The 25,927-nt window shown below is 60.8% G+C and overlaps 4 protein-coding genes across 9 annotated transcripts; 3 read left to right on the top strand and 1 right to left on the bottom strand.

The window, feature by feature from the left end:
- Nucleotides 1–3,793: 3,793 nt before the first annotated feature.
- On the bottom strand, nucleotides 3,794–6,855 carry DRD4 (dopamine receptor D4). 4 transcript variants are annotated; one of them, XM_081062780.1, is made up of 5 exons: nucleotides 6,160–6,855; nucleotides 5,113–5,151; nucleotides 4,670–4,782; nucleotides 4,129–4,562; nucleotides 3,794–4,026 (listed from the first exon to the last, which is right to left on the bottom strand). In XM_081062780.1, exons 1-5 carry the CDS (start codon nucleotides 6,610–6,612, stop codon nucleotides 3,824–3,826), a joined length of 1,242 nt encoding a protein of 413 aa, XP_080918906.1. In that variant the 5' UTR covers nucleotides 6,613–6,855; the 3' UTR covers nucleotides 3,794–3,823. The 4 variants fall into 4 exon arrangements, with proteins under 4 accessions (XP_080918906.1, XP_080918904.1, XP_080918907.1 ...); XM_081062778.1 differs by having other exon boundaries at nucleotides 3,794–4,562; XM_081062781.1 differs by lacking the exon at nucleotides 5,113–5,151 and having other exon boundaries at nucleotides 6,160–6,466.
- A 5,226-nt stretch (nucleotides 6,856–12,081) lies between these two features.
- On the top strand, nucleotides 12,082–14,309 carry SCT (secretin). Its single transcript, XM_081062879.1, has 5 exons — nucleotides 12,082–12,327; nucleotides 12,872–13,550; nucleotides 13,665–13,766; nucleotides 13,881–13,985; nucleotides 14,171–14,309. Exons 2-5 carry the CDS (start codon nucleotides 13,471–13,473, stop codon nucleotides 14,289–14,291), a joined length of 408 nt encoding a protein of 135 aa, XP_080919005.1. The 5' UTR covers nucleotides 12,082–12,327; nucleotides 12,872–13,470; the 3' UTR covers nucleotides 14,292–14,309.
- Nucleotides 14,310–15,771: 1,462 nt separating this feature from the next.
- On the top strand, nucleotides 15,772–23,433 carry CDHR5 (cadherin related family member 5). 3 transcript variants are annotated; one of them, XM_081062875.1, is made up of 16 exons: nucleotides 15,772–15,907; nucleotides 15,983–16,158; nucleotides 16,507–16,557; nucleotides 17,756–17,848; nucleotides 17,954–18,055; nucleotides 18,138–18,248; nucleotides 18,351–18,521; nucleotides 19,129–19,219; nucleotides 19,369–19,466; nucleotides 19,570–19,770; nucleotides 19,858–19,971; nucleotides 20,048–20,132; nucleotides 20,228–20,545; nucleotides 20,969–21,171; nucleotides 21,453–22,931; nucleotides 23,143–23,433. In XM_081062875.1, the coding sequence occupies exons 1-15, from the start codon at nucleotides 15,850–15,852 to the stop codon at nucleotides 21,888–21,890; spliced, it is 2,310 nt and encodes a 769-aa protein (XP_080919001.1). In that variant the 5' UTR covers nucleotides 15,772–15,849; the 3' UTR covers nucleotides 21,891–22,931; nucleotides 23,143–23,433. The 3 variants fall into 3 exon arrangements, with proteins under 3 accessions (XP_080919001.1, XP_080919003.1, XP_080919002.1); XM_081062876.1 differs by having other exon boundaries at nucleotides 15,818–15,907; nucleotides 20,456–20,545; XM_081062877.1 differs by lacking the exon at nucleotides 20,228–20,545 and having other exon boundaries at nucleotides 15,807–15,907.
- Nucleotides 23,434–24,706: 1,273 nt separating this feature from the next.
- Nucleotides 24,707–25,820, top strand: IRF7 (interferon regulatory factor 7). The gene is made up of 4 exons (XM_081062878.1): nucleotides 24,707–24,763; nucleotides 24,825–25,326; nucleotides 25,415–25,533; nucleotides 25,613–25,820. The coding sequence occupies exons 2-4, from the start codon at nucleotides 24,897–24,899 to the stop codon at nucleotides 25,772–25,774; spliced, it is 711 nt and encodes a 236-aa protein (XP_080919004.1). The 5' UTR covers nucleotides 24,707–24,763; nucleotides 24,825–24,896; the 3' UTR covers nucleotides 25,775–25,820.
- The last annotated feature ends 107 nt before the right edge of the window (nucleotides 25,821–25,927 follow it).

Below are 25,927 nucleotides of genomic sequence, written 5' to 3'. Positions count from 1 at the left end.
GGGGAATGGCGAGGCGCCTGCTGCATTTTTCCCGCCCATCTGTCAGTGAGGAGCTGAAGGGGAGATGGGAGCTCCAGGTGGCACTGTCCCTGGTACACAGGTGCCTCAGACCTCAGAGCCATCATCCAGTCTCTGAAGCGACTTGCTCTTCAGTGGCCAGCAGGCGATGACAGCCTGTGTGACCACGAGGAAGGGGTCTCACGTCTTCCCTTTAGCACGTATCACACCTGAGAACTCAAGACCACTTAGAGGCCCGGCTGCCTGGCCTCCTGCCCTGACCCCACGGCGGCATGGTGCTGGGAGGTGGCCTTCATTCTCAGCGCCTGCCCGGTGCCGTCCTAGCCAGCGAGCGGGACACCTCCGAGGGTGTCGTGTGGCCTGTGTCAGGCCATCTCCTCGTCTCCGCACCTCCTTACAGCCTGGGTCCAGCTGCCCCAGGAACCTGGAGGACGGGGGTCTAGGGGGTCATCGCGGGGCTGACACCTGGGGGATTCAGCACCAGCCACGTTTGGACGTGAGGCTTGGCTGGCCCTGGAAATGGGGCCTGCCCCACCTGCTGAACAACACTGCTGCTGAGAAGCAGTCTCCCCATGTTCTGGAAGCTTCCGTGGACTTCCAGGAAAGCCCTTGTGGCCCTGGGATCCTGGGCCAGCCATCTCACGTTCTCTCTGCACAGAGGAGGCTCAGAGGCTCGGTCTGTGCTGGGAGGGAATTCCCACAGCTGAGGAGACACCCTGCGGGGGCTGCGGTGCAGAGCCTGGTGGCCACCAAGTGTCAACCAGTTTACAGGCTTTGATTGATTCTGATGCTGCCTCTGAGGCAGTTTCTGTGAGCTGTGTGTTGGCCACGTTCATGCCACCATGGGCGTGAGAATTCTCCAGCCCTGCACCTCCTGGCTCCTGCTTCCAGAAGGTTCTTCCAAGTTGGTCATGCATTAGAGACTTGCCACTTGGGACCCTGGCTTGGGAATGAGCCATGGGGGCCGGGGCCATCCTCCCCGGAAGCCCTTTGCCTGAGCTGCATTCGGCCCCACGGACTAAGGTAGCTTGAGTTTCTTTTTAACAAATGCTGGTGAAGTGGCTGTGTCTTGGCATTTCACCTTCCTGCTTCTGTCATTACCTTTGGGAGCCAAAGGCTGGAGAAGCCTGGGCAGAGAATGTTGGGAGCCCAGCGGGGTCTGAACCCAGCCCCACCAGGCCTCTTCCTGGGAGGTGCACGGTGAGTGGGTTCTTCAATGTAGAGCATGCACAGGGCCTCACGAGGTTTGCTCAGCGGAAAGCCACATGTGCCTCGCAGGAGGCAGCTGACTGAGGGGCCTGCACCCCAAGAAGGAATCTCCCCAAACCTGAGAATGCTAAACAAGCAACTTCAGGTTGGTGCGCAGCCAACAGGGACGGGGTTCCAGGTGCCTACCTGGCGGGCAGCTGAACACAGCACCCTCTCCATGTGTGGACCAGACACCGCAAGACAGTGATTCCCTGGGCCGGGGAGGGGTGCTCCTGCATTGTGGGCAGCTTACTCTTCCCCCTTTTCTTTCAAATAGAAGCCTCAGGACCACATGCTTTGGGAGCAGTTTTCCAAAGTGCCATCTCTGGGCTTGTAAAGCTGTGTCTACGTAGCTTGGCTATTGGTTGGCTTCTGGAACTTGTACTCTGGATGCTGGGGGTTCGTCGGCAGGCAGGGTACTGTGTCAACGCTTCTGATGGCATCTCTTACCAGACATAGCCTGAGGGACATGCACGGGGCCGGCTTCTGTCAGCTGGTGCAGGCCTAGGCCCTTCGGGCACCCCAAGCCCTCGAGTCCAGAGAGCTGCAGGCTGGGGTGGCCTTTGGCCTGGGTGGGCCCAGGAAGCGAGCTGGGCCAGTGCGGCGCATCCAGGCCAGCCGGGCTCTGCAGATCTGCACCTGGTCCCCATGGCTACTTTGTCCCCCTCTGTGCGGCTGCAGGAGTCTGCATACGGGGATGGTGGGGTGGGGTGCAGCCACCAGCAGCTCCCAGCCCATCTGCAGCTCAGCCCCTGAGGGGAGTAGCAGGTCGCAGACTGTCAGGAGCGTGGTCAGCCCTGTCTTCACATATAGGAGATGGGGACACGGCCTCAGTTTGTACAGAGCCTGGGTGGGGTGGGCAGAGCCCCAGGTATTCGCACATGGCAGGTGTGGTGCTGAACGAGGTCCCCTTAGCAGCTCTGCTCGCCTGAAATAGGCATGTGGGGCCTGCTCTGTGCTGGACCATGGCAGGCCCCGCAGGCACGTATGGCCTGAGTGTCAGGCCAGCAGGTTGTGGGCTGGTGTGGAGCTGAGGGCAGCAGAGCTGGGCAGCGGGCCCAGCAGCCAGAGCCCAGGAGAGTCCATCACTCCAACCCTGCCAGCAGGCTGACAGCCCCAGTGGACCCCTGCTGCCCCAGTCTTCAAGTCTGAGGTTCCAGGGGAACTACTGCCAGGCCTAGGGCAGGTATCTGTGCCCGAGATAGCCAGCAGGGCTCAGCTGTGCTAGCTAAGTATCTAAGTATTGGGGCTACTCCCCAAGGTCGGGGAGACCTAGAGTGTTTGCTACAGCTGTCCTCACACTCACAGGCAAGAAGTTGCCCCAAATTCAAGCAGCCACCAGAGCTGGGGTCCTTCCCACGTGCCCCTCCCCACCCCCACTGCCCGTCAGACCCCGTGTGAGCACAGATATGGCGCCCCTCGTCAGTCCCCAGTCCAGCAGGAGACGGAATGATCCTCATTATTCAGATGGGGACAAGGTGGCCATGAGCAAGCCTCCAAAGGGATGGGGGTGGTCAGGGAAACTCAGAGGTGGGGGCAGCTCAGCCATAAGCAGGAGGGTAAGCACCACTGGCGAGTGGGCCCGCCCCTCCACACGGGGCATTTTAACTCCTGACTGCTGCTGGATGCTGTGAACCTCTCAGCTGTAGTTTCTCCCGTTATTGGGCACAGATAGCCCCTAGACTGGGAGGGCCAACATGAGACCAGGTTGGGCTTCCTTGTTAGAGGGGCTGAGGGCTGCACCCTCCTCCCCAGGGTTGGGGGGGCGCTGAGCACAGAGGAGCAGCTTGGGTGGTTCTGTCAGGCCTTGAGCCCTGAGCCCCCTCCCTCCTCCAGCGCCCTGGACATGGCCACTGGGCAGAGGATGGCTGAGTGCCCTGTGGGCCCACTCTGAAGTGCTCTCCAGGGAGGAGGGAGGCTGCCACGTGGGCCTGCTCAGCTCCCCAGGCCCTTCTCCTTGGGGGTTGGGCGTCTGGTCAGGGGCTGGCAGAGAGCATGCTCTGGAAAAGCAGCTGCCAAAATGGGTGGGTCAGCTCAGCTGTTTTGCAGGGACAGTGGAGGAGGCCACCTTGGCTAGTCCTTGGAGAAGCAGGGGCTACTGCTTGGCCCCCAGTGGTGGCCCAGAATGCTGTCGGGGGCTGGGAATCTGTAGCTGGTGCCCAGTTTGGGGGAGGAGGGTGTGAGTAGCTGACAGCTCCCTGCAGTCAAACCCAGCACTCCCCAACCCACCCCAGGAGCAGCGCCAGTACCCCCACCTCACTCTGAGCCAGGAGAGGCTTTGTGGGGTCTATTCTCTGGGCTTCTGTTCTCTGGGAAGGAAAGAGTTAACTGGCAAGAGGGTCAGTGTGGGGCCTGGGCTCCACGTGGGGTGGAGGCTCCAACTCCTTGCCCCCCTCCTGTCCACCCCCACCCGCTATGAGTCTTCTGGGTGGATGTTTATAGGAAGGAATCCATTTTATTACAGAATCGCCCCGTACCCTTGCTGGGGGCTTGCCCCCCCCCCCCAGACAAGGTGGGGAAGTCGCAGTCGCAGCGGATGGGGTGCGGTGGAGTCTGCTCAGCAGCAGAGACGCAGGGCTTTGCGGAAGCCCGTGCGGAACTCGGCGTTGAAGACCGTGTAGATGACCGGGTTGATGGCGCTGTTGACGTAGCCCAGCCAGGTGACAGCGCTGACCAGCCGCGGGGGCACAGCGCAGGCGGGACACAGCGCCCCGGTGACGTGCACCACGAAGAAGGGCGTCCAGCAGCCCAGGAAGGCCCCTGGGGGCGGGGGCGGGGGCGGGGCGTGAGCCAGGGCCCCTGCTGGGCCCGGCGCCCTGGGCGCTGCCGCCCTCCCCTCGGCCGCCCGGGGCGGGTACCCACCGACCACCACGGGTAGGACCCTCATGGCCTTGCGCTCCTGGCCGCTGATCTGGACGCCGCCCCTCCTGCGGGCACGTGCGGCCCGGATGGCCTCGGGGGGCGGCGGGCCTGGGCCGCTGGGCCGGCGGGGCGCGCGGCCTTGCAGTTTGGTGCGGCGCGCGGCTTCCCAGCGTCGCAGGCCCCGGAACGTGGCCCAGTAGAGCAGCAGCATGAGCGGGCAGGGCAGGAAGAAGGAACACAAGGACGAGTAGACCACGTAGTCGCGGTTCTCCAGGCGGCACACGGCGGGGTCGCGGCCGCGCGCGTCGTTGAGGCCGCACAGCACGGGCGCTGCCACCGCCGCCGACAGCAGCCACGTGGCGCCGATGAGCAGCAGCTGACGCCCGCCCCAGCTCTGGCTGTTGTAGCTCAGGGGCACCGCCACCGCCACGAACCTGCGGGGTTGTGCCGTGAGGGGGCGGGCCCGGGCGAGGGGCGGGGCCAGGCGGCGGGGCGGGGCCAGGCGGGGGCGGGGGCGGGGCCTGGGAGGTGGACGGCCCACCTGTCCACGCTGATGGCGCACAGGTTGAAGATGGAGGCGGTGCACAGCATGACGTCCATGGCCATGAGCGTGTCGCAGAGGCCGGGGCTCAGCAGCCACACGCCGCCCTGGACCTGGGCGGTGAGGAGGGTCAGGGCAGCAACAAGGGACACGAGACCCGCTGACTCCTGGGCCAGCAGCCCTGACACGCCCTCCGTGCCTCCTTTTGTTAGAATAGAGAGAGGCGTGGCGGCGGCCCTCGGGGTATCACCACCTGAGGACCCTGAGCTCTGATGACGGGGGGACTCAAGGTATGGGAGCGGGGCACTCCGGGCAGGGGGAGACCTAGCTGCCCTGGAAGGAAGCCCGCCGCCCCTGTTTCCCCCCGGGACACAGCTAAGGGTTGACCTGTCTGGTTAAACTATCACTGCTCTGGGACAAGTGACTTCACTCTGTGCCCTCACCTGTAAAATGAGGGTGATGATGGTACCCACGTAATTGTCCTGAGGATAAATGAGTTAAAAAGTATAAAGGCCTAGCACCCCAACCAAGGGCAAAGAAGCAGACAGCCCCCCTCCCAATCCCCTTCCGCTGATTTCGGAGGATTAGGAGCTTAAGAGCTGGTGCTGTGACGTCTGCCTGCAGCTCTGAGGGAATGGCAGGTGAGGCGTGCCCTTGCCTTGCTAGCCTGTGCCCCAGCCCTGCCTGATCCACTGTGTCCACTTCAGAAAAACCAAGCCTTCCCTCCCCCACAGCCCAGAACACCGTGTCCCCAACACAGCCCTAAGCAGCTTTTCTCTGCCCAAACCGCAGAGCAAACAGAGCCTGCAGCAGAGGGGCCCCACGCAAGGGCCAGACTGGTCTGGGGTAGAGAGGCCCCGGGCCCCTGTTGTAGGCAGCGCCTAAAGCCCACACCTGCCCCCCTTCCGCTGTCTCCCCCAGGCCTCCCCTCGCTCCCCCGCAGCTCCTGGCAATTGCGTGTCCCTCTTGCTGTGGGCTGAGTCTGTACATGAGTGAGGGTCTCCTTCCATGGGGTGCACGAGTATGTGTGCTCCCAGCCTCACGTGGCTGTGGCGTTGTGCGGTGATGAGCAGCCTCTGTGCCCCAGGGAGAGCCAGGAGGGGTAAGCCTGAATCTGCCTGTCTGTGCAGCTGGCTCCCCTGGGGAATGGAACCCAGCTGAGGGAGGTGGTGGGAGGGTGGACTGCCAAAGTCGCCTGTTTGTGGGGTCCTTGGTTTGAAGGACAGAAACATCTCTTGGGTAGCAGACGTTAAGGCAGGAAGGAAGAGAAGAGCGGGACAGGAGAGGGAGGGCGGACAGACAGCAAGACTGGCAGATGGACAGAGAGATGGGGGAGAGAGTGTCCTGCTACCAGGCGCAGCGCCCCTGCAACCGCCCCAGCTTGAGACTCCAGAGAAGGCAAGCGGCCTGGTCACTCTGAGTCCTCGCGCGGACCGGGACGGGACAAAGGAGCACGTGCGAGTGCACCAAGTGGTCGTGGATACACTCACCTCAGAGTAGACGAAGAGTGGCAGCACCAGCAGAGCGAGGAGGAGATCCGCGGCCGCCAGGCTCACGATGAAGTAGTTGGTGGGCGTCTGCAGGGCGCGCTCGGCCGCCACGCCCACGCACACGAGCGTGTTCCCCGCGAGCACAGCCCCGATGAGCAGCACGCCCCCCACCAGCGCCGCTGCTGCCCCAGGCCCCTCCAGTCCCGTCGGCGCCCCCGTGCCGCCGCCGGAGCCCGGCCCGCGTCCCGCCAGCAGCGCGTCCGCCGCGCTGAGGTTGCCCATGGCGCCCGGCCCCCAGCGCCCCAGAGGGAGCTCAGCACCGAGGACAGTGACCAGGTCGCGGCTCCGGGAGCCCCGCCCCTCGGGCCCGCCCCAGCCTGGCCTTGAGCCTCGGGCTCCGCCCCGGCTGCGTGGGCCCTGGGGAGCTCCAGGACGCGCCCTGTGCGTGCTCATCTTGGACTTTTGCGCCGCGGGAGACGGGCCGATGGACAAATGCAACGGCTCAATGAGATGCGACTTAAGCGAGATGATTTGCACGAGCGGGCCCAGCGCAGGGCTGGGGGCATGCGCGAGTCTGCGCCAGGAGAAGCCCACGAGAGGAAAAGTCGGCGGGACCCTGCTCCGAGGCTCGCGCGCACCCACGCCAGCGCCGTCCCATCCGGCCGCGGAGACGCCCGGGTCCCTACTTGCTCCCAAGTTGGGCTCCCCTCCCCGGGGACGCTTCTGGACGCGCCTCAAGGCGGAGGCGGTTACGGTTCTCACTCCGCTCCGTTCCTGCGGCGTCGGGAGAACGTTCTTCTCCGGCTGGTTCCCCCAGGCGCGGGGAGACTGGAGCAGCCCCGGCGCCAACCGCAGGACTCTCAGGCGCCTCCCCCTGGCGACCCGCACTCACCCTCCCTCCGACACCCCTCCATCCCAACCCTCTCCTACTCTGGCTCGTCTCCCCACAATGATTGCAGACCCGGGCCCAGGGCCCTGCATCCCATTCCAGGAAGCTGACTCTCCTCTGGTTCGCGGGACCACCTTCAATCACCCACCACCACTGCCTCACCCTCCACCCTACAGGCTGGCAACTGAGTGACCAATCCCACTCCATCACCTCGGAGTCTGTGACCCTGAGCAAGTGTGTGCCCCTCAGCCTGGGGTTACAGGTCTGGGAAATGGTGCCTACATCACAGCCACAGGTGAACTAACACCAGCAAAGGCAGGAGAGAAGACTCAGGGAGCTCAGCAGTGCCATGGTCACCTCTTTCTTCACAGAGGAAAGAAAAGCCCCCAGTGAGAAACCTCTCACCCTGCACCCATCACACCTACAAACTCACCTGGCCCATCACCCACCTCTGCCAACACAGGACCATGGGAGCCTGGGAGGCTGGAGGGAGGGTCGCAGGTCCACGCAGATAAGACTGTGTGGGAGCAGACCCGTGGCTGTGCTGACAGCCCAGCCCTGACTGTTCTCTGTCAGATCATAGACGTGCACAGAAAGAGCATCCAGGGAAAATGTATGACAGCGAGAAGTCTCTATGGACTTCCTGAAATTGCCGTGACATGTGGCCTGGAGCCCCATCATTAAAGGGGCCCTGAGTGTCGGTCCAGCTGAATGGCTCTGTGGGACCCTCTGGTTCCGGCACTTGAATAATGCTGGCTTCCTCAAACGAGATGGGAAGTGCTCCCTTCTCTCCTATTTTCCTTAGTAGATTTCATGAAATTGATATTAACTTTTCCTTAAATGTTGGAATAATTGGCCAGTGAAGCCATCTGGGCCTGGAGTTTGTTAGGTGGGTTTTGACGGTGAAGTCACTTTTTTTTTTTTTAACACGTCTATCTCTTTAACAGACTATGTCTTCTGAGTGAATGTGGTAGTCTGTCTGCCAAAAATTTGGTCTATTTCATGTTAGTTTTCCAATTTATGGGCCTAGCGTTATTTATGAAGTTCCCTTATTATCTTTTTTATACCTACTGTAAGGTCGCTGATGACAACACCCCTTTCATCCCTTATATTATAAAAGAAACATTGTATGTTTCTTTTTTTCTTGGTCAGTCTTGCTAGAGATTTATTAACTTTACTGATCTTTTCAAAGAAACAGCTTTTGTTTTCATGGATTTTTTTCTATATTTTTTGTGTTTGTTTTCAGTTTCATCGATTTCTACTCTTTATTATTTCCTTTCTTCTGTTTGCTTTGTACTTAATTTGCCCTTTTTCTAATTTCTTAAGGCCACTCATTTGAGACAGTTCTTCTTTTCTAGCATAAGCATTTAATGCTATCAATTTCCCTATAAGACACATCCCACATGTTTTTGTTTTTGCAATTATGTTCAGGTCAAAATAATTCCTACTTTCCTTAGACTTCTGCTGTGACTCATGGATTACTTAAAACTATGTTATTTACTTTCCAAATATTTGGAGATTTTCCTGTTATCTTTCTATTATTTATTTCTAGTTTGATCCCATTATGGTGAGGAAAAAATGCTTTGTAGGACCTCAGTTCTTTTAAATTCATTAAGGTTTATTTTATAACCCAGAATATAGTCTATTTTGATCAATGTTCCAGGCACACTCAAAAAGAACGTGTATTCTGCTGTTGTTGTGTGGAAAGTTCTGTAAACATCAGTAAGATCAGGGAGGTGCTGCTCAGATCAGATCTGTGTTCTTGCTAATTTTCTGTCTGTCTTGTTAGTTACAGAGAAAGGCATATTGAAATCTCCAAGTATAACTGTAGGTTTTTCTATTTCTCCATCCAGTTTTATTTCTCCATATCAGTTTTTGCCTCATATATTTTTGATGACTTGTTGTAAGGTACCTATACCTTTAGAATTGTGGCCACAGGGGCTCGGAGTCAAGGGCTGAACACCAAGGGGCTTGTGGGAATTTGGGGGTGAGGGAACTGGCGGTTACAAAGACTAATACATTTTTACAAGCTCATAGAGCTGTACATCAAAAAGAGTCACTGTAAATGATAAATTAAACTTCACAAAAGGGGCAAAGTTAGAATGTGTGTGATCCCAGGGTGCAAACAACAATTTCAGCTCGAAAAGGATGGTGAAGCTGAGGCAGCTCCCCCTGGGAGAAGGATGTCCTAATCCTCCAAAACCTCTGGTCAGTGAAAGGTGGGCTGTGTGGCGGCTAAGGTTGTGCAGGGCCTGTGTGGCCACTCTGTCCCCGGGCCCAGTGAGTATGTCTGTAACCATCCAGAACAAGACAGAAGTCAGAGTTTTGGGACCACCGTCACCCTGGTGGTGACACTTGGGCAGGTGTCAGAGCTGGTTCTATCAACATTTCCGGCAGAGTTTTATGGGATGCTTGAAACATTTAAGAGAATGTCGTTTCATTTGGTGCACAAGACTTGTTCAAAAGTTTAAGAATCTGTTCTTAATCAACAGAACAAGTAGATGGAGCATGAGCAAGGTACAGCATGAACAGGGTACAGAAGAGTCTGAACAAACCATCAACAAGCAGGTGTGTTTGGCATTTATAGAGCACTCCATGCAACAGCCGAGGAATGCAGAGCTCCTCCCATAGATGCGGACCATTCACCAGGAGAGATAGCATTCTGCCCCACAAAAGGGAACACAACACATTTGTAAAGAATGGAAATCATACAAAGTAAGTTCTCTTGCCATAAAGAAATAAAACTGGAGACCAAAAAAATAAGAGGAAAATGTGCAAAAATTTGGAAAGTAAAAAACACAATTCTAAATAATCCACGGGTCAAAGGTGAAATCTCAAGAGAAATTAGAAAATATTTTGAAGGAAAATGAGAACACATCATGTCAAAAGTTGTGGGATAGAGCTAAAGCAGAGCTCAGAGGAAAATTCATAGCATTAAATTCAAAAATGAGAAATGTCTCAAGTCAACACAGGACACCAGTCAAGCACCTAAAGATGAAGGGCTGCAGGGTCATACTGGCTGGTGCAGAAGAACATGTGACGAAATTCAACACTGTCTACGATAAAAGTGTTCAAGCAAGAGATAGTCAGGAGCTTTCTAGACCTGATAAAGGGCATCTGCAAAACACCTACAGCAAACCTCCCAATTAATGATGAGAGACTGTGTGTGATCCACCTAAAATCAACACAAGACAAGTATGTCCAGTCCCAACACCTTTATTGGGCATGGGACTACTGTTCTAGCCTGTGCAATCAGGCTAGAAAATCAGGTGAGGAAAGACATAAATAACAGATGTCCAGATTGCATTGGAAGGAGTGGAACTGTCCTTATTCACAGATGACACGACTGTCTATGTAAAACCCCGAGGCAGCTACAAAAAGCTCGTAGGACCTGTAAGTCAGTGTAGTGAGGTTTCAGGGTACAGGTCAGCCCCCAGAGGTCGGTTGGGTTCTATGTGCCAGCCACGAGCAGTGGGAAGCCTTCCTTCCACACCCCAGTGGAGAACTCAGAGTTGGTACGAGTAACCTCAATTTGACATTTAAATCTTGGTGAACCCCCCCCCCCAAAAAAAGGACTAGAGAATTATTTTCTGTGCTTTGTTTATTCAGAGAATGAAACTAATGAAACTATCAACTATCAAGATGAACTAAATTCTTAGCTGTGTGTAAAATGTGTTCCTTCCTGCATTCTATTCTGGGAATATGAAGCTTCTTATTCTTTTTTAGAATCCCGGACCCTGAAATTGGCTGTTATTAGTCCCTCTCCCCCATTCCCCCCACACACACAGAATGATGCCCAATTTGAGGCTCTGAATAGCCATTCACGTAAGTTAGGACCCAGCTCAGGTTGACGTCTTGGAAACCCGTGGGGCCCTCGCTTAATTAAGTCTGTGGGTTGAAAGTGCCATTCTGTCATTGTAGCTTGTGTCATATGTTGTCTCTAAGCAATGTCCCAACTGGGAAGGCAAGGTTTGGGCGCACTGCACTCCTTAGCTCACCTCTCTCCTGGTGCCGGTGGACCATCAGGGCGCATGGCTGTCTTGGTGGTGGTGCATCACCACCCACCCTGGAAAGCCCTTGGCACACCACCCCATCTGCCCAACACTTCAGAACGGCCATCATCTTAATGAGGAAGCCTCAGTGTGGTTCTGTGAGGACGCAGGAGGAATCTGAGTGGCGGGGACAGTGGGTGACAGAGCTTTCAGATGAGAGGAAGGCAGTTACAGAACCCTCTGTGACAGGAACACTAAGACACAGCCCATCTCTGCTTGGCTGCAGCCCTGCCTGGCTTCTTCCTATCAGAACTTGCCTCACTCTTGGTCTGTCCCTCTTGTGACCACATGCAGTGTGACCCATCGCTCTGGCTGTGATGTGACCACAGAGAGGCAGCATGAGGGAGTTGTTTGGGGTGATGGAGTTGTTCTGTACCCCGATTATGGTGCTGGTTACACGGATCTGTACATCTGTCAAAATTCATTATTTTACTATATATTAACTTTACTGTATGTTAATTTTTTAAAGCCCATTTTGTTGCGTGTTAATTTTTTTTAAATGGGAAGATTTTTCTTACAAAGATCTGCTCGGTTACTTAAGTGTTTGAGGTGCTAAGAAATTCAACCAATTAAATTAGTATTTGGAGCTTGGAACAGTCTCATGAATGCAATTCATCAGTCAATGGTATTAAAGTTTAGAACATTTCAATCTGCCAAGTTTGTGCAAAAACAAGTCACACCATCTGTTTAAAAACACATGCAAAGAAACATCAGCGAGGGAGCACAGCACACCTACCAGACTGGCCACAACCCAGAGCCCCAGTGACACAGAGTGCTGGCTGGGAGGACGTGGGGCCACAGGAACTCCCGCCACACTGGGGGGGGGGGGCGGGGAGCAGATGGTGCGGCCACTTTGGAGGACATGGTGGCAGTTTCTTACAAAACCAAGCACACCCTTGTCATGTGATCCAGCAATCGTGTTTCTTCGTATTTACCCAAATAAGTTGAAAGTCACTTCCCCAGTAAAACCTGCACACTGAGGTTTGGAACAGCCTTACTCAAATTGCCAAATCTGGAAGCAACCAGGACGTCCTTCCATAGGTGATGGATAAACTGTGGGACGTCCAAACAGTGGAATCGAATTCAGTGTTAAAGAGAAATGAGCTCTGAAGCCAGAGAGGACATGGAGGAAACGTGACTAAGAGAAAGAAGCCTGAAAAGGCCACGTGCTGTGTGATTCCAGAGGTAGGACATTCTGGAAAAGGCAGAACTATGGAGACGGTAAAGGTCAGTGGCTGTCGCAGGTTGGGGGAGGGCAGGGGAGAGGAACAGAGGAGCACAGAGGTTCTCAGGGCGGCGGGACTAATCTGTGTGAGATTGATTGTGGGTACGTGTCACTGTACATCTGTCCAAACCCCCAGAATGTGCACCAACAATGAGTCCTGATGTCAATTATGGACTTAGGTAATAACAATGTATCAATACCGGGTCATCAACGGTAACAACTGTAACACATGCACAGCACCAACGCGAGATGCTGGGAAGAAGGGAGGCTGGGTGTGTTTGTGCTGGGGGAACTACTGCAGCTCAATTTTTCTGTAAACCTAAAACTGCTCTAAAAAAGTCTACTAATTATATTTAAAATGCACGTAATGTTTAACACAAGAACTAGTTTATGACTTCATTTACTAGATTTGTGATTTCTATTTAAGGATTTAATGCATACAGGATTTTTAAAAGCCTAGCTTTACTTAATCCCTTATTGATTAAGCAGCAGGAACCCAGCTGCCTCCCCTTTCCGCGCCTCCACCTCCTATCGCCCCTGAAACAGGCTCAGGTCTCCCCCGCCTCGAAAAACAAAAGGTGAGGCCCCAGGCTCGGATCTGCGCCCTGCCTGCAGCTCCCCTCCGCGCCGCCCCCCACGGTGAGTGGCAGTGAGGTCACCGGTCCGCGCTCGGCCTTCCCCGACGCCGCCCCCTGCCCAGCCGCGCGCACCGTGTGCGGGGGCCTCTCCAGAGGAGCCTCGGGTCGCCTCGCCCTCGGTCCCAGCCCTGACCCTCCTGAGCTCATCTCCGAGGCCCCGGGCCCCAGGCGCTGCACAGCCGTTCCCGCCGCGCATCCGCGCCACCGCCCCGCCCGGACGTCCCTCCTCCCGCCCCGGCCCCCGCGCGCCCGCGAGTCCACGTCCGGCTGAGCCCCGCCAGCCCGCCGAGGGGCGCCGACGCGGCGCTGGGGGCGGGCGACCAGCCGGGCTGACAGCTGGGGGGGCGGCCCTGACCTTCCCGCGGATCGATGGGGGGGCGGCCCGGGCCGCGCGGAGCCAGGGCGGTGCTGACGCCCCCGCCCCCCGCCCCCCGCCGGGCGCCGCTATAAAGGGTGGCGCGCGGCTCTGGCCGCGGCCCCAGCGCTTAGCACCCCGGCGCGCCCACCATGGCCCCCCAGGCCCTGCTACTGCTGCTGCTGCTGTCTCCGCTGCTCCAAGGCTCTGCCGGGCGCCCCGCGCCCCCCAGGTGAGCCCACGGGCCCGGGGCCCACACAGCTCCTTGGGCCCGCCTACCGGCCCTGCGTCCGCCCCACCCCTCGCGTGGCCCTGATCCGCTGCGGCGCCGTCACCCCCTCCTCAGGGCCCCGCGACACTCGGACGGGACGTTCACGAGCGAGCTCAGCCGCCTGCGGGAGAGCGCGCGGCTGCAGCGCCTGCTCCAGGGACTGGTCGGGAAGCGCAGGTGAGGCCGGGCCCGGGGCCCCCCTGAGGGGCAGGCCCCGCATGGGGGTGCCCCGCACCTCAAAAGTCTCCACCCCCAATTCCACGACTAATTCTGCTTTTGGGCGGGGGGCAGTGAGCAGGACACGGAGAACAGCACATCCTGGACCGGGTCTGCCACCGAGCCTGCCGAGGTCCCCCTGTGCCTGCTGTGGTCCCATTCTCCTGCCCTGCAGGCCTGGTGAGCCTGCCCCCCCCCCACCAGAGCTCCCCGCCGACCTTCCCTCTGGTCCCCTGGGCACCCGGTGTCAGCAATGGACCAGGGGTCGGGGGAGTCAGCGCTGGTGACCTGAGGAGGCCGGTTCACCTGGTGGGCGGGGGTCTCCACCTTCAGGCCCACAGCCCCTAACCCCGCTGTCTCTGCAGGATGATGGCCCCGAGGGACCCCCTGAATCAGGCCTGGTCTCCCCCGCTGTCTCTTGGACTCAAGTCTGGGGTCATGGTTTCAGAGCCGGCCATTCCTGCTGAGACCCAGATGAGGTCCTGAGGAAGAAGGAACCTCCCCTCTCGTGTGGGGGCTCGAGCCTGGATGGGGCAGGGTTGGTGGGAAGGAGGGGGTTGCACTTGGCACCAATAAAGGAGGAATTCAGACCCTGGCCTGGGAGAGCTGTGTGCACCGTCTCCACGCGAGGAGACAGCCTGCCGGGCAGAGCTCACAGGGGAGGAGGTCCTGCCCCGGAGCCCAGCACGGGCCACACCCAGCTGCCCTTTAAACCAGAGAAGACAGTGGACGCCTCACCTTCCCCTTTCCTTATCTCTGGCATCAGGGCCACTTCCTGTCCCATCACTGCACTCCCAGGGCCCCGCCCGCACCCCTTGTCATCCACTCAGCAAACATTCAGGGTCTCTGAGAGGCGGCTCAGGACGTTCCCCAGTTCCTGCCCCAGCCGCCATGTGCTAGGTGTGTGGAGCAGGTGGGGGGAACTTTGAGGGGATGAGGAGGTTCAGGCTTGGCAGGAAGAGGTGACAGGCAGTGGGGCTGTGTGTGTGTAGGGGGGTCACCAGGAGGCTATGAGTCCACTCAGGAAGCCAGGCGCCTGGGCTCTCTGTCCAGGGCTATGGTCTTGGACAAGCGGCTCAACCACGCTGAGCCTGTGGAGCAGGGACAGTAATGACACCCCAAGAAGTTCTGGGGGTGCTGGAGGCCGGTTAGGCACGTGGCAGGCAGAATTGCTGTCACCAGCAGAGAGAACAGGGAGAAGAAGCAGGTGCACGGATCTGAAGGCGAGAAGGGCCGCCACACTGTCACACAGCCCCTTCCCTCCCTCCTGGCCCTACCGAGTGGCCTCTTCCTAGCCGCTGGGAGCCTCTCCAGAATCAGCCCGCTGTCCGGCACCAGAGCTCCCGGGAACCTGAGGTGCCCCTGAAGCGCTGCCATTTTCATCATTGTGTCCCTGCCCAGCCCCCCCGGGAGGGAGCTGGCCTATTTCCAGGACAGGCAGGTGTGTCCCCTTTTCCTTCCAGATTTAGATGGTCAGTGTGGGGAGAGGAGACGGGACTGGAGGGGAACCTGGGGTCCGAACCACAGGGCTGCCTAGGAGTTTGCCCCAACATGATTCTGGCAGAAGAGGCATCTGGGGTGGGGACAGCACAGCAGACAGAAGCCAAAGGCCAGCCCCTTCCCTGTCCTCAATCCCCCAGCCCTAGATTCCCTGAGTCCCTAGCCCCCTGCCCACAACTCTTGCCCAGCCCCTCTCTTCGGCCCCCTAGGGCACCCCCACCCCCCACCCCACCCAGGCCCATGTGTCCTGAGCATTCTGTGAACTCTTTTCCACCTCATGTCTTCGTGACTGTGGGTTGAGCCCCCGTTGGCACCTGCATGTGACCTGGATCCTGCCAGGTAACCACAAGGTCTCCCCCTCCTAGGCCTGGCATGGGCTCGGCCTGCGGGAGCCCCCTAGGTGGAGGCCAATCGTAAAGGATCATAAAGTGGGCGGTGCCCGGCAGGGGTAAAGGTCGTTGTAGCAGAGACTGCGCCAGCCAGCACAGGCTACTCAGAGGTTCCCGGTCGCCAGCCGGGCTTAGACTCTCCCGCTGGCCCCAAGATGGGGTCTTGGGTCCTGCTGCTGCTGCCGCTGCTCACAGCTGTAGCCCAGGCCCAGGGTACATGTGGGCTTGGCGGGGGGGGGGGGGTGGCGGGCAGGGGTTGAAAGGTACTGACCCTTCTCTACTTTCCAGTTTGCTCTGTGGACAATAACTTCTTTCAAGTCCAGGAGAATACGGAGCCTAGTGGGCCCTTGGTGGACATCAACATCCCCAAGGGCCAGCAGGTGACCCTCGGACCCTCATCCACCCCCTTCGCATTTCGGATCCAGGGCACCCAGCTCTTTCTCAACGTGACTCCTGACTATGAGGTACAAACGGCAGGCCAGGGAGGGGTGGGCCTGTGGGGTGTCTGGGGCCGCCAACCGCCGTGGGACACATGCAGAGAAGGGTTTTTGGGAGTCCTGAAGGCTGTCTGTCCCCCAGGCAGTCACCAATCCCTGTTGGGCCCCAAGGCTTGGTTGAGAGCAGATGTGAGGGGCCAGGGCCCTTGGAGGACAAAGCTGCCTGGGTTCCCAGTGTGCTCTGGACTTAGCAAAGATGACGGGGACCTTGGGCGAGTACCTGCCCCTCTGGCGCTGTGTCCTCTCTTGGGGGATGAGAACAGTGTGCTGTGACCAGCTGCGCAGGTGATGGCTGACACCTCTCCGCCCCCACAGGAGAACACAATACTGCAGGCACACCTGGAGTGCAGAAGGGGTGACACCGTGGTGAGTCAAGTCCTGCTCTCTACTTCCTGGGCGGCCCCCATGTCCCCTCCCTCGCCCTGTGACGTCAGAGTGCTTGGACCTCTGCGCTCTGCCTGTCCAGGGTTCCTCCCCAGTGACCTCACCCAGTGGTGTGTTTTCAAGTGTCACTCCTGTGCTGGTGATGCCCACACTTCCTCCAGCCCAGACCGCCCTGAGCTGCAGACTCACAAACCCAGCCACCCTGACAGGACATCGCACCCCCAACCCGAGACCCCATCTGGGGAGGCGCCTCGCCCTCCAGCTCAGTCCTGTCCTCTGCCTGCCCCACATCCTCGTATCAGCATATCTGTTGGCTCTGCCTCAAGCTGGGCCTCCTACCTCCATGCCCGACTCAGGCGCTGGCTACCAGCATCTCCTTTGTGGAACCTTCCAACTGGTCCACTCGCTGCCCTCTCGGCCCCACCCACCCCAGTCCACTGTCCATGTGGCAAGAGAAGCCAGCCCGTGGAACCCTGCCCAGAACTCGCGAGCTGTTGTGCCTTATCTGTCACTCAGTTGTCACCCCCTACCTTATTCTAAGTTGCAATGCTACCCCCTCGCCCCACACACCTTAGCCCCTGACCCTGACTCACCTTTTATGATGGGAAGTTTCAAAGGCACACACAGTGGACAGTGTCGCAAGCCCCGTGCACCTGCCAGCTCTGCAGGGAGCCACTGAGCCCTGTGGGTGCCCTGCCTACAAACATCTCAAAGTCACTAAGATAAGGACCCTTCTTACACACCACACGCCATTGGTTCACACCTGAGCAAAGCAGGGACTCAGCCTCACAGGACACCCGGGAGATATCTGGTCAGAGGCTCTGTGACCGGTGCAGCTGGGTCACCCTGGGCAACTGGTTGATACTTCTCTTGTCTCTTTCAATCTTTGGGTCCCCTTTCTGTTCCCTTTCTCCTTTGAGACTTAGGTTTTGGGATATTTGACTGCTCTTCTGGTCCCCTCCTTGGGGGTCTGGCACCCCAGCACCCGAGTTCCTTCTCTGCAGGGCACTCGTCACCTTCGACACTTTACAAATAGCTTTTTGTTCTTGGTCTGGAACCCCTCAGAGCAGAGGGCTTGGCCTTGTGATGTGCTCAGCACCTGGGATGAGTGGGGGCCCCCAGAGTGCCCCTCTGGGGGGGAACCCGTGGGGAGAAGGCTGACCTCCACCCCGACCCCCAGGTGACCCAGCTGCGGGTGTTCGTGTCCGTGTTGGACATCAACGACAACCCCCCTGTGTTCCCCTTTGAGGTCAAGGTCGAGAAGGTGCCGGAGGTGAGTGTGAGGGAAGCCAGAGCCGGCACTGGGGGCACAGAGGGCTAGTGGGGGCTTGACCTCGGGGCTGGGTCCATGGCCAGAACCACCCCCTCCGGCTCCCAGGACACTAAAGTGAATACCACGGTCATCCCTGAGGAGGAGCTGGAGGCCCAGGACCGCGACAAAGACGACATCTTATTCTACACCCTCCAGGAAGTGACCCCGGTCAGTCTCCCTGCCCCAGCCCCAACTCCCCCCACCACTAGCATCCTTTCAGAGTCTCAGGATGTGCCCTCCATCTCCCCAGGGAGCCAAGAGCTTCTTCTCCTTGGTGGGTGCAAACCGCCCTGCCCTGCGGCTGGACCGGCCACTGGACTTCGACAAGTGGCCGCACATGACCTTCCAGCTGCTGGTGCGGGTAAGCGGGCCACCCCCACTCTGAGTCCCGGACCCCGAAGGCCCTACCCACGCTGCCCCAGCCCTGGCTCCCGGGCTGATTGGCAGGGCTTGGCTGTTGCAGGACACCCGGGAGGAGAACGCAGTGCCCAGCCACACGGACAAGGCCACTTTGGTCCTGGAGGTGCAGCCGGCCGACCTGCGGCCTCCCTGGTTCCTGCCTTGTATCTACTCTGACAATTATGTCTGCGTCCACGCCGAGTATCATGGTGCTATCCCCACAGGCCACAAACTGGTACTGGGGACAGGGAGGGCAGGGCCACGTCCCAAGCTGGGTCAGGGTCAGGGTCAGGGTCTGTCAGCACCGGGGGTGGGGCCTGGGTGCCATGCAGCCAGTTCTGTTGTGATTTTCCAACAACTGTGTGAACATTCCCTTGTGATCCAACCTTGCTCGACCACTGTGATGGTGAGTGGCCAGCAAACTCCTCTGAGATTAGAGTAAGGGGGACGGCCCTGCCATCCCGGGGGCACAGCCAGGGACCCAGTGAGGGGCTGGGACGCTGGGGGGCCACGCAGCGCTCAGCAGGGGCAGCTGTTCCTCTGACCGTCCTGTTCGTGCCCCGAGGGGCACACTTAGGCACTGGAGGGCAGGGTCCAGCTCTCCACGCAAGCGGCCACGTCCCCACGTCCCCTGCACCTGCCAGCTCCTGAGACACACACCGTTCAGATCAACTGAATGTTTGGGCAAAATGACTCATTGACAGCGAATCCCAAGGGGTGTGATGTGTAATTGTGCCCGCGAGGCCCCCGTGGGGATTCAGGCCTCCTTCAGGGGAGCTGGAGGGGTCGCGCTGGGGCACTCACACCAGTCCCACAACGTCCCCACCCTCTGGGTCCTGCAGCTGGGCCCCCTCATCCTGCAACCTGGGCCCATCTACGCTGTGGATGGTGACCGGGGCATCAACCAGCGAATAATCTACAGCTTCCTGGCGGGTGAGTGGGGACCACCCCCAGCTTCTCTCTCCATACAACCCGGACCCCATCCGCATCCCCACCCAGGGGGACATGCCATGTGGGCAAAGCCAGTTGGGACCTCAGACCTTCGAAGGGGACAGGACTAAACCCTCCCACCCTCCTCCCAGGACATGAAGAAGGCAATTTCGTCATCAATGCTGACTCAGGCAACCTCACCATGACCAGAAGCGTCCCCAGTCCCAAGACCTTCGTTTTTCTAGTCAAAGTGGGTCTCCTGACCAGGCCTCCACAGGCCATTCCTGAACCCCAGGCTGCAGGGCTCACCCTTCAAGGACCCTCTGGTCATTGCTGCTTCCCTCTATCCCCAGGGCGAGCAGGCAGACCACGCCAGCTACTCGGTGACGAAGGTCACAGTGGAGGCCCGAAACGCCTCGGGGAGCCTACCCCGTTTCCCATTGAGCCTGTACCGAGGCACAGTGGCTCTGGGCTCAGGCGTGGGCGTGGCTGTCAAGGACGCAGCTGTCCCCTCCCAGCTTCTGAGGATCCGAGCCCAGGACCCCGAGTTCCCGGTAGGCCCTGCCTAGGTCTACCTGGCCTCTCCTCTGGGGTGGATTCGGGGGTTCTGGGGGCCCGGCGCTCACCAGGACTGTGTCTAGGACCTCAACTCAGCGATCACATATAAAATCACCAACAACTCCAACTTCCGAATGAATGGAGAGGCTGTGCTGACGGCCGCCCCGCTGGCGCTGGCGGGGGTCTTTTACGCGGAGGTGAGGAGCGGGTAGCATCTCTAAGGGCAGGGGTTAAGGGGGGAACTAGGAGGGATAAGCCCCCTTCCTGCCCCAGGTTCAGGCCAACAACACGGTGACATCAGGCACAGCGTCCACCGTCGTGGAGATTCAAGTGTTGGAGCAGGAGCCCACCCCCACAGGTGAGCCTGGGGGCCCAGGTGACCCTTAGGGAGGGCTTCTTGTCACAGGCATGCTGGGAGCAGAGGCAAGCCCAAGCTGTGTCCCTGGCCCCTAGGCCCTCCTGTCCCCCCCACAACCCCAGAGGCTGGAGGAACAACCTGGCCCTCGAGCAGCACCACTTCGGAAGCCCCCAGCCCCCCAGAGCCTACTCAGGGATCCTCCACGACCAGCTCTGTGGGGGGCACTGGTCCGCGCCCCACCCCAGGCACAACTCTGAGGCCACCTGCCTCGTCCACGCCTGGGGGGCCCCCCAGTGCTGGAACCAGCACCTCCCCCCCATCAGCCTCATCCAGTGGGGGCTCAGCACAGACCCCGAAGCCAGGAACCTCTCGGCCGACGTCCCTTGGGTCTAGCAGGACCCCCCAGCTCCCAGGTAGCACCCCCAGATGCCCTAGAGTCATGCTCGCGCTCCCTGGCTAGACAGTCCTAGGAGTCACTGTAGGGCAGGGTGGCCCAGGGTGGTCGTGCTGACTATAAAATCCCAACGGGGCTGGTGGCTCTGGTCTGGGTGGAGACAGACAGGTCCTGGGGGCCCCAGAAGGTAAACTGGGGAAAGTGCAGATTTGGGATCACTGAACCCCACAACTCCCAGGCCGTCCACTCCAGTGCCCCCAGCACTGCCCTCACCTCCCTCTGGGTGGAACCCCTGCCTCCCACCTGGAGCTGCTGGCACAGACCCCTCTGGCCCTCCCTCCCTTCAGCAGCCTGGCTTGTTCTGTGTCCCCAAGCCTGGTGCAGGTTGGCATGGACTGTGCTTGGGTGCTGCGCTGACAGTGGCTGGTCCTGTTGCCTGCAGGTTCGCCGGGGACAGGAGGCGTCACTGGGGGGAGTGACCAGCCAGGTGGCAGCCATGCTGAGGACCAGCGCTTCTCCCAAGCAGAGATGGGGGTCCTGGGAGGGGTGCTGGGCGGGCTGTTGCTCCTGGCTTTGCTGGCCCTGCTCATCCTCATCCACAAGCACTACGGCCCCCAGCTGCCCTGCTGCTCTGGCAAAGCTCTGGTGAGGCCTGGGGAGGTGGGGGGGGGACAGGAGAGACAGGAACCAGAGGCAGGGATGTGAGAGTGAGGGCGGCCGCGGGAAGTGGGGCGGTGGAGACGCGCAGGCTGGAGACCAGGAATCCGCCGGGAAGCTGGGGGGCAAAAGTGTGTGGGGTGTAGACACCACAGGCCGAAGAGAAGCAGAGAAAGGGGAGGAACTAGCGTGGATCCCTGTGGGGGGGGTGACACGTCTGAGGCCACGCGGGTCCGGCTGACACCCTGACTCCGCGGCCCCCTCCCCAGGAGCCCGGCGGCTTTGACAACGAGGCCTTCGTCCCCGACCACGAGGCCAACTGGGCGCCAGCCCCCAGCCCCGCCCCCGACTGCACGCCGCCCGCGGACCCGCCCGCGTCCCGGGTTCCCGCGCCTCCCGCGCCCCGCAGCCTCCCGCGCCCCGGCCGCGCCCCCGAGTCCCCCGCGGCAGCCCGGGATGGAGGCGGCCCCGAAGGCGTGAGGTCCATCCTGACCAAGGAGCGGCGGCCCGAGGGCGGCTACAAGGCTGTGTGGTTCGGCGAGGACATCGGCGCCGAGGCCGACGTCGTGGTCCTCAACACGCCCGCCTCGGACGCGGACGACGCCGGCGACTCGGGCGGCGAGGGCAGCGGCGACGAGGACGCCGACGCGGCGCTGGGCGGGGGTCCCCACGACGACGCGCCCAGCGCCGACTCTACCTACATGTAGTGCCCCCCACTGTGTAGAATAAAGTGACATTTGCGCACCGCGGGCGAGGCGGCGCTGGCGCGGGTGGTGCGGCGCGGAGAGGGCGCGCGGGCCCCGCTTCCCGTAAACCACCTGCTCCGCCGCGGGCGCGGGGCTTCCCAGGCTCCGTGCCAGGTGGCGGCGGGGTTCCTCTCCGAGCACCCGCCGCGGAGATTCTCGGCCTGGGGGCGGCGCAGGAGCCGCCTCGGAGAGCAGGGGCCCGGGACCTTCCGGGGGCACAACGTGCGGGGTCCCGCGGGGCGGTCGGCACTCAGGGCCCAGGCAGTGGCCTGTGGGGTGGGACAGGAGTCGGGGGCAGTGGCCCGGCCACGGGCTCGGGGCGGCGGGTGGGACCGGTCAGCGCACCACCGGAAGCTGGGGGGACACCGGGGCCAACAGTGGGGGCAGCCCCCTCCGCAGGACGTCCCCCCTCACCTCCACCGCACTGGCCCTTGTGGGCGGGTCACCGCTTTTGCTAACGAAATAGCGTCACTAATTCCTTGCCGGATGTCTTCGTGTCGAGGGCGTTTGAGTATCTTGCTAAGAACCCGAGCCGTACCGCGGCCGCCGGTCGCACGCCCTTCTCTATTACCCGCTTTCTCCCGCAAGAAGAGGTGCCTGCTTTTCTTTGGGGTCCGCGGAGTCCTCGGCTTATCCCATTGCCCCCACTCCCGCCCCGGCCCCCGGTGTGCAGGGGGTGCTCCCGGAAGGAGAGGGCGACCGGACGCCGCAGGAGCCGAGGCTGGCAGGAAGCGAGACCGGCCACTCCTGCCGCCCCTCTGCGACCGCCCTCCCCGCACGGTCCCTAGCCGGGGTCTGAGCCTCCACCCAAGAGCCTGCCCCGGGGCTCGGGGCGCGCACCGCGCGCACCCCCTCCCACTGGGAAACGCCGGCCGCCGCGCAGGACCTCCGCGCCGCCCCTGAGCCCAGAGGCCCCGCCCCCCGTCGCCTGCCCCGATAAAAGCGCCGGGTCCCTGCGTCCCGGGGAGAAGAAACTTCCTGCCCCGGCGGCTCCGGCTCCAGGTACTATTCGGGACCCCCACCCCCGCGGAGTCACACGGTGCATGTCCGGGTTCGAGGTGGAGGCGAGGGTCGCTGAGGACCGGCGGGGGTGCTTTCGGGACGGGAGGCGCCCGCCTCGCAGCTGAGGGTTAGGTTTCGTTTTCCGGCGACGCGCGGTTTCGCTTTCCCGAAGCCCAGCCCCTGCAGCGGCTGTTCCCGTCTGTCTCCGCAGGTCCAGCCTGCCCGTCCCGCAGGCCTGGACGCTGGCTCAACACCTGTGACTTCACGTGTGCGCGCTGCCACATGTCTTGTCACACCCATCGCCACCTTTGCCAAGAAACCCACACCTGGGCAACGTCGTGGCCATAAACCTTCAACCCACATCTGTGACCCCAACAACTGTAACAACTGGGCCACACTTGTGACATCGGGCCATAATACCTGTGGCGACACATAAGCAGCCTTTCCCTCACCTGTGGGAACACCTGACTGCCACTCGTGATCACAACCCCTTGCAGTGGGATCATGGCTGCGGCCCCAGACAGGTGAGAGCCTGGCCCACCTCCCCGGAGCCCAACCGCCGCACCCGGCCGCCGGCTCCCTGACCTGCTGTCTGCTCCGCCCGCAGGGGTGCCCCGCGCGTGCGGTTCGCAGACTGGCTTTTGGGCGAGGTAAGCAGCGGCCGCTACGAGGGCCTCCGGTGGCTGGACGCGGCTCGCACGTGCTTCCGCGTGCCCTGGAAGCATTTTGCGCGGAAGGATCTGGGAGAGGCCGACTCGCGCATATTCAAGGTGGGTCCCCAGCTCCGCCCCGAGTGGGAGGGTCAGCCCAGGCGCAGGCCCGCGCGCCCAGGCCCACGCCCTCCGTCTCGGTCCCCAGGCCTGGGCCGTGGCCCGCGGCAGGTGGCCGCTCAGCAGCGTTGCGGGCGACCCTCCGACCCCCGAAAGCGCGCTCAGGGCCGGCTGGAAAACCAACTTCCGGTGCGCGCTGCACAGCACGCAGCGCTTCGTGATGCTGCAGGACAACTCGGCGGACCAGGACGACCCTCATAAGGTCTACGCGCTCGCCTCGGAGATGGGCTGGACAGGTGAGCGCCGGCACGCCGCGCGGGGCAGAGGGATGTGCCGCGCAGGGCGTTGGCACTTTGCTCCGTCGAGGGGCAGCCCCTGGGTCAGATCTGGGCAAGGCGGTTGGTACCAGGTGGTTAGGACGAGCAGTGAAGGGAGTATGTGCCAGCAGAGCATCTCCGGTCCCATCGCTCTCCCCACCCCAATTCTCCCTCAGAAGGTCCAGGCATTAACCAGGGCGAGGACCGGGCCCTTGAAGATGCCCCATACGTGAGGGTAAGGCGGCTCTGCCCTCCTCGCACCTGGGTGGGGGCTCACCGCTCACTGGCTGGGGGCTGCTTACGCTGGCACTGTCTTCCCCTGTAGGGTGAGCTCCCCTGGCCATGCCTGGCAGATGCTGAGAGGCCGAACCCTGCGCCCTGTGCCCCACACCCTCTTCCCAGCCCAGCTGGCTCCGCCGGGGACCTCCTGCTTCAGGCTCTGCAGCAGAGCTGTCTGGAGGACAGCCTGCTGGAAGGTGTGCAGGCAGCGGATCCAGGCCCCACAGAGGCTCCTGGTGAGGGGCTGTTGGCTGGGGTGCCCTGCGGAGGGGAAGGCAGGCCAGCATTCCCTGGAGGTGGGTGGGATGTCCGGCAGGGATGGTGCTGGCCACAGCTGAGCCAGTACAGCTGTTCCCACTGTGGTCGTCCTCCTCAGATCCAGAGCTCCCTAGGGGGGAGCTGGACCCGCCACGGGCAGTGGAAGTGGCCCCCAGCCCCAGGTCACAGCCCCAGGCCCAAATGACAGGTGAGAGGAGCCAGGGGATGTGTGGAGGAGGGAGGGACTGGGGGACCAGGCCCCAGCTCAGGCCCCCCCCCGCCCCCCAGGCCCAGCCCAGGAGCCGTGGCAGCCCCCACAAGAGGCAGAGCCCTGCGTCCAGATGTCAGTGCCCAGCTGCCCACAGCTCGGTCTCCATGCAGAGCCCAGCCTGGGCGCCCTGGATGTGACCATCATGTACAAGGGCCGGACGGTGCTGCAGGAGGTGGTTGGGCGCCCAAGCTGCGTGCTCCTGTATGGGGTCCCTGGCCTAGCCACTGAGGCCACAGAGCCCCAGCTCGTGGCCTTCCCCAGCCCCGCCGAGCTGCCGGACCAGAAGCAGCTCCACTATACAGAGAAGCTGCTACAGCACGTGGCCCCGGGCCTGCAGCTCGAGCTCCGGGGGCTTAGGCTGTGGGCCCGGCGCCAGGGCAAGTGTAAGGTCTACTGGGAGGTGGGCGGCCCCCTGGGCTGCGACAGCTCCTCCACCCCAGTCCGCCTGCTGCAAAGGAACTGCTACACGCTCATTTTTGACTTTCGCACCTTTTTCAGAGGTCAGTGGTGCCCCTGGCGTGACACACATTCCCTCCCCGCCCCTACCCACACTGCTCCTCCTCCACTCACCAGAACCCCTTCCTGCAGAGCTGATGGAATTCCGGGCTCGCCAGCGCCAGGGCTCCCCACACTACACCATCTACTTGGGCTTTGGGCAGGACCTGTCAGCCGGGAGACCCAAGGAGAGGAGCCTGGTCCTGGTGAAGGTGAGAGCAGGGTCCCACATAGGGGAGGCGCCTGCTGCTGCACATGGCCTGGCCGGGCCTGACTGCGCCCTCCCCGCAGCTGGAGCCGTGGGTGTGCCGGGCACAAGTGGAGTGTGTCCAGCGGGAAGGTGTGTCCTCTCTGGACAACAGCAGCCTCAGCCTCTGCCTGTCCAGCACCAACAGCCTGTACGATGACCTGGAGCGCTTCTTGGACTTCATGGAGGTGGAGCAGCCCGCCTAGGGCTGCCGGGGCCGCCCCAAATCCAATAAAAAGAACCAAGAACCTGTGCTGGTGTCCTGAGCAGGGCTGGGCGTGGGGCTGGGCCAGGGAGGGAGGTGGGCACCCACCCGGAGGCCTCCCCTCTTCACAATGAAGAAACACGTCACACACTTT

The sequence above is a fragment of the Rhinolophus hipposideros genome, assembly GCF_964194185.1.
Source record: "Rhinolophus hipposideros genome assembly, chromosome: 10".
Taxonomy (NCBI): Eukaryota; Metazoa; Chordata; class Mammalia; order Chiroptera; family Rhinolophidae; genus Rhinolophus; species Rhinolophus hipposideros.
Note: the sequence above shows the minus strand (reverse complement) of the source record. Positions and strands in the feature narration are given on the sequence as shown.

Excerpts from the sequence above, each read along its gene's own strand:
- CDHR5 (XM_081062875.1), top strand. The coding sequence starts at position 15,850 with ATGGGGTCTTGGGTCCTGCTGCTGCTGCCGCTGCTCACAGCTGTAGCC. Across the intron at positions 16,558-17,755 it reads GCAGAAGGGGTGACACCGTG|GTGACCCAGCTGCGGGTGTT; the intron begins GTGAGTCAAGTC and ends CCCGACCCCCAG. Across the intron at positions 20,133-20,227 it reads GCAGGAGCCCACCCCCACAG|GCCCTCCTGTCCCCCCCACA; the intron begins GTGAGCCTGGGG and ends CCTGGCCCCTAG.
- IRF7 (XM_081062878.1), top strand. The coding sequence starts at position 24,897 with ATGTCAGTGCCCAGCTGCCCACAGCTCGGTCTCCATGCAGAGCCCAGC. Across the intron at positions 25,327-25,414 it reads CTTTCGCACCTTTTTCAGAG|AGCTGATGGAATTCCGGGCT; the intron begins GTCAGTGGTGCC and ends CCCTTCCTGCAG. Across the intron at positions 25,534-25,612 it reads GGAGCCTGGTCCTGGTGAAG|CTGGAGCCGTGGGTGTGCCG; the intron begins GTGAGAGCAGGG and ends CCCTCCCCGCAG.
- DRD4 (XM_081062778.1), bottom strand. The coding sequence starts at position 6,612 with ATGAGCACGCACAGGGCGCGTCCTGGAGCTCCCCAGGGCCCACGCAGC. Across the intron at positions 5,152-6,159 it reads CACTCTTCGTCTACTCTGAG|GACAATTACGTGGGTACCAT; the intron begins GTGAGTGTATCC and ends ATTTATCCTCAG. Across the intron at positions 4,563-4,669 it reads TGCGCCATCAGCGTGGACAG|GTTCGTGGCGGTGGCGGTGC; the intron begins GTGGGCCGTCCA and ends ACAACCCCGCAG.
- SCT (XM_081062879.1), top strand. The coding sequence starts at position 13,471 with ATGGCCCCCCAGGCCCTGCTACTGCTGCTGCTGCTGTCTCCGCTGCTC. Across the intron at positions 13,551-13,664 it reads GGGCGCCCCGCGCCCCCCAG|GGCCCCGCGACACTCGGACG; the intron begins GTGAGCCCACGG and ends CCCCCTCCTCAG. Across the intron at positions 13,986-14,170 it reads TCTCCTGCCCTGCAGGCCTG|GATGATGGCCCCGAGGGACC; the intron begins GTGAGCCTGCCC and ends CTGTCTCTGCAG.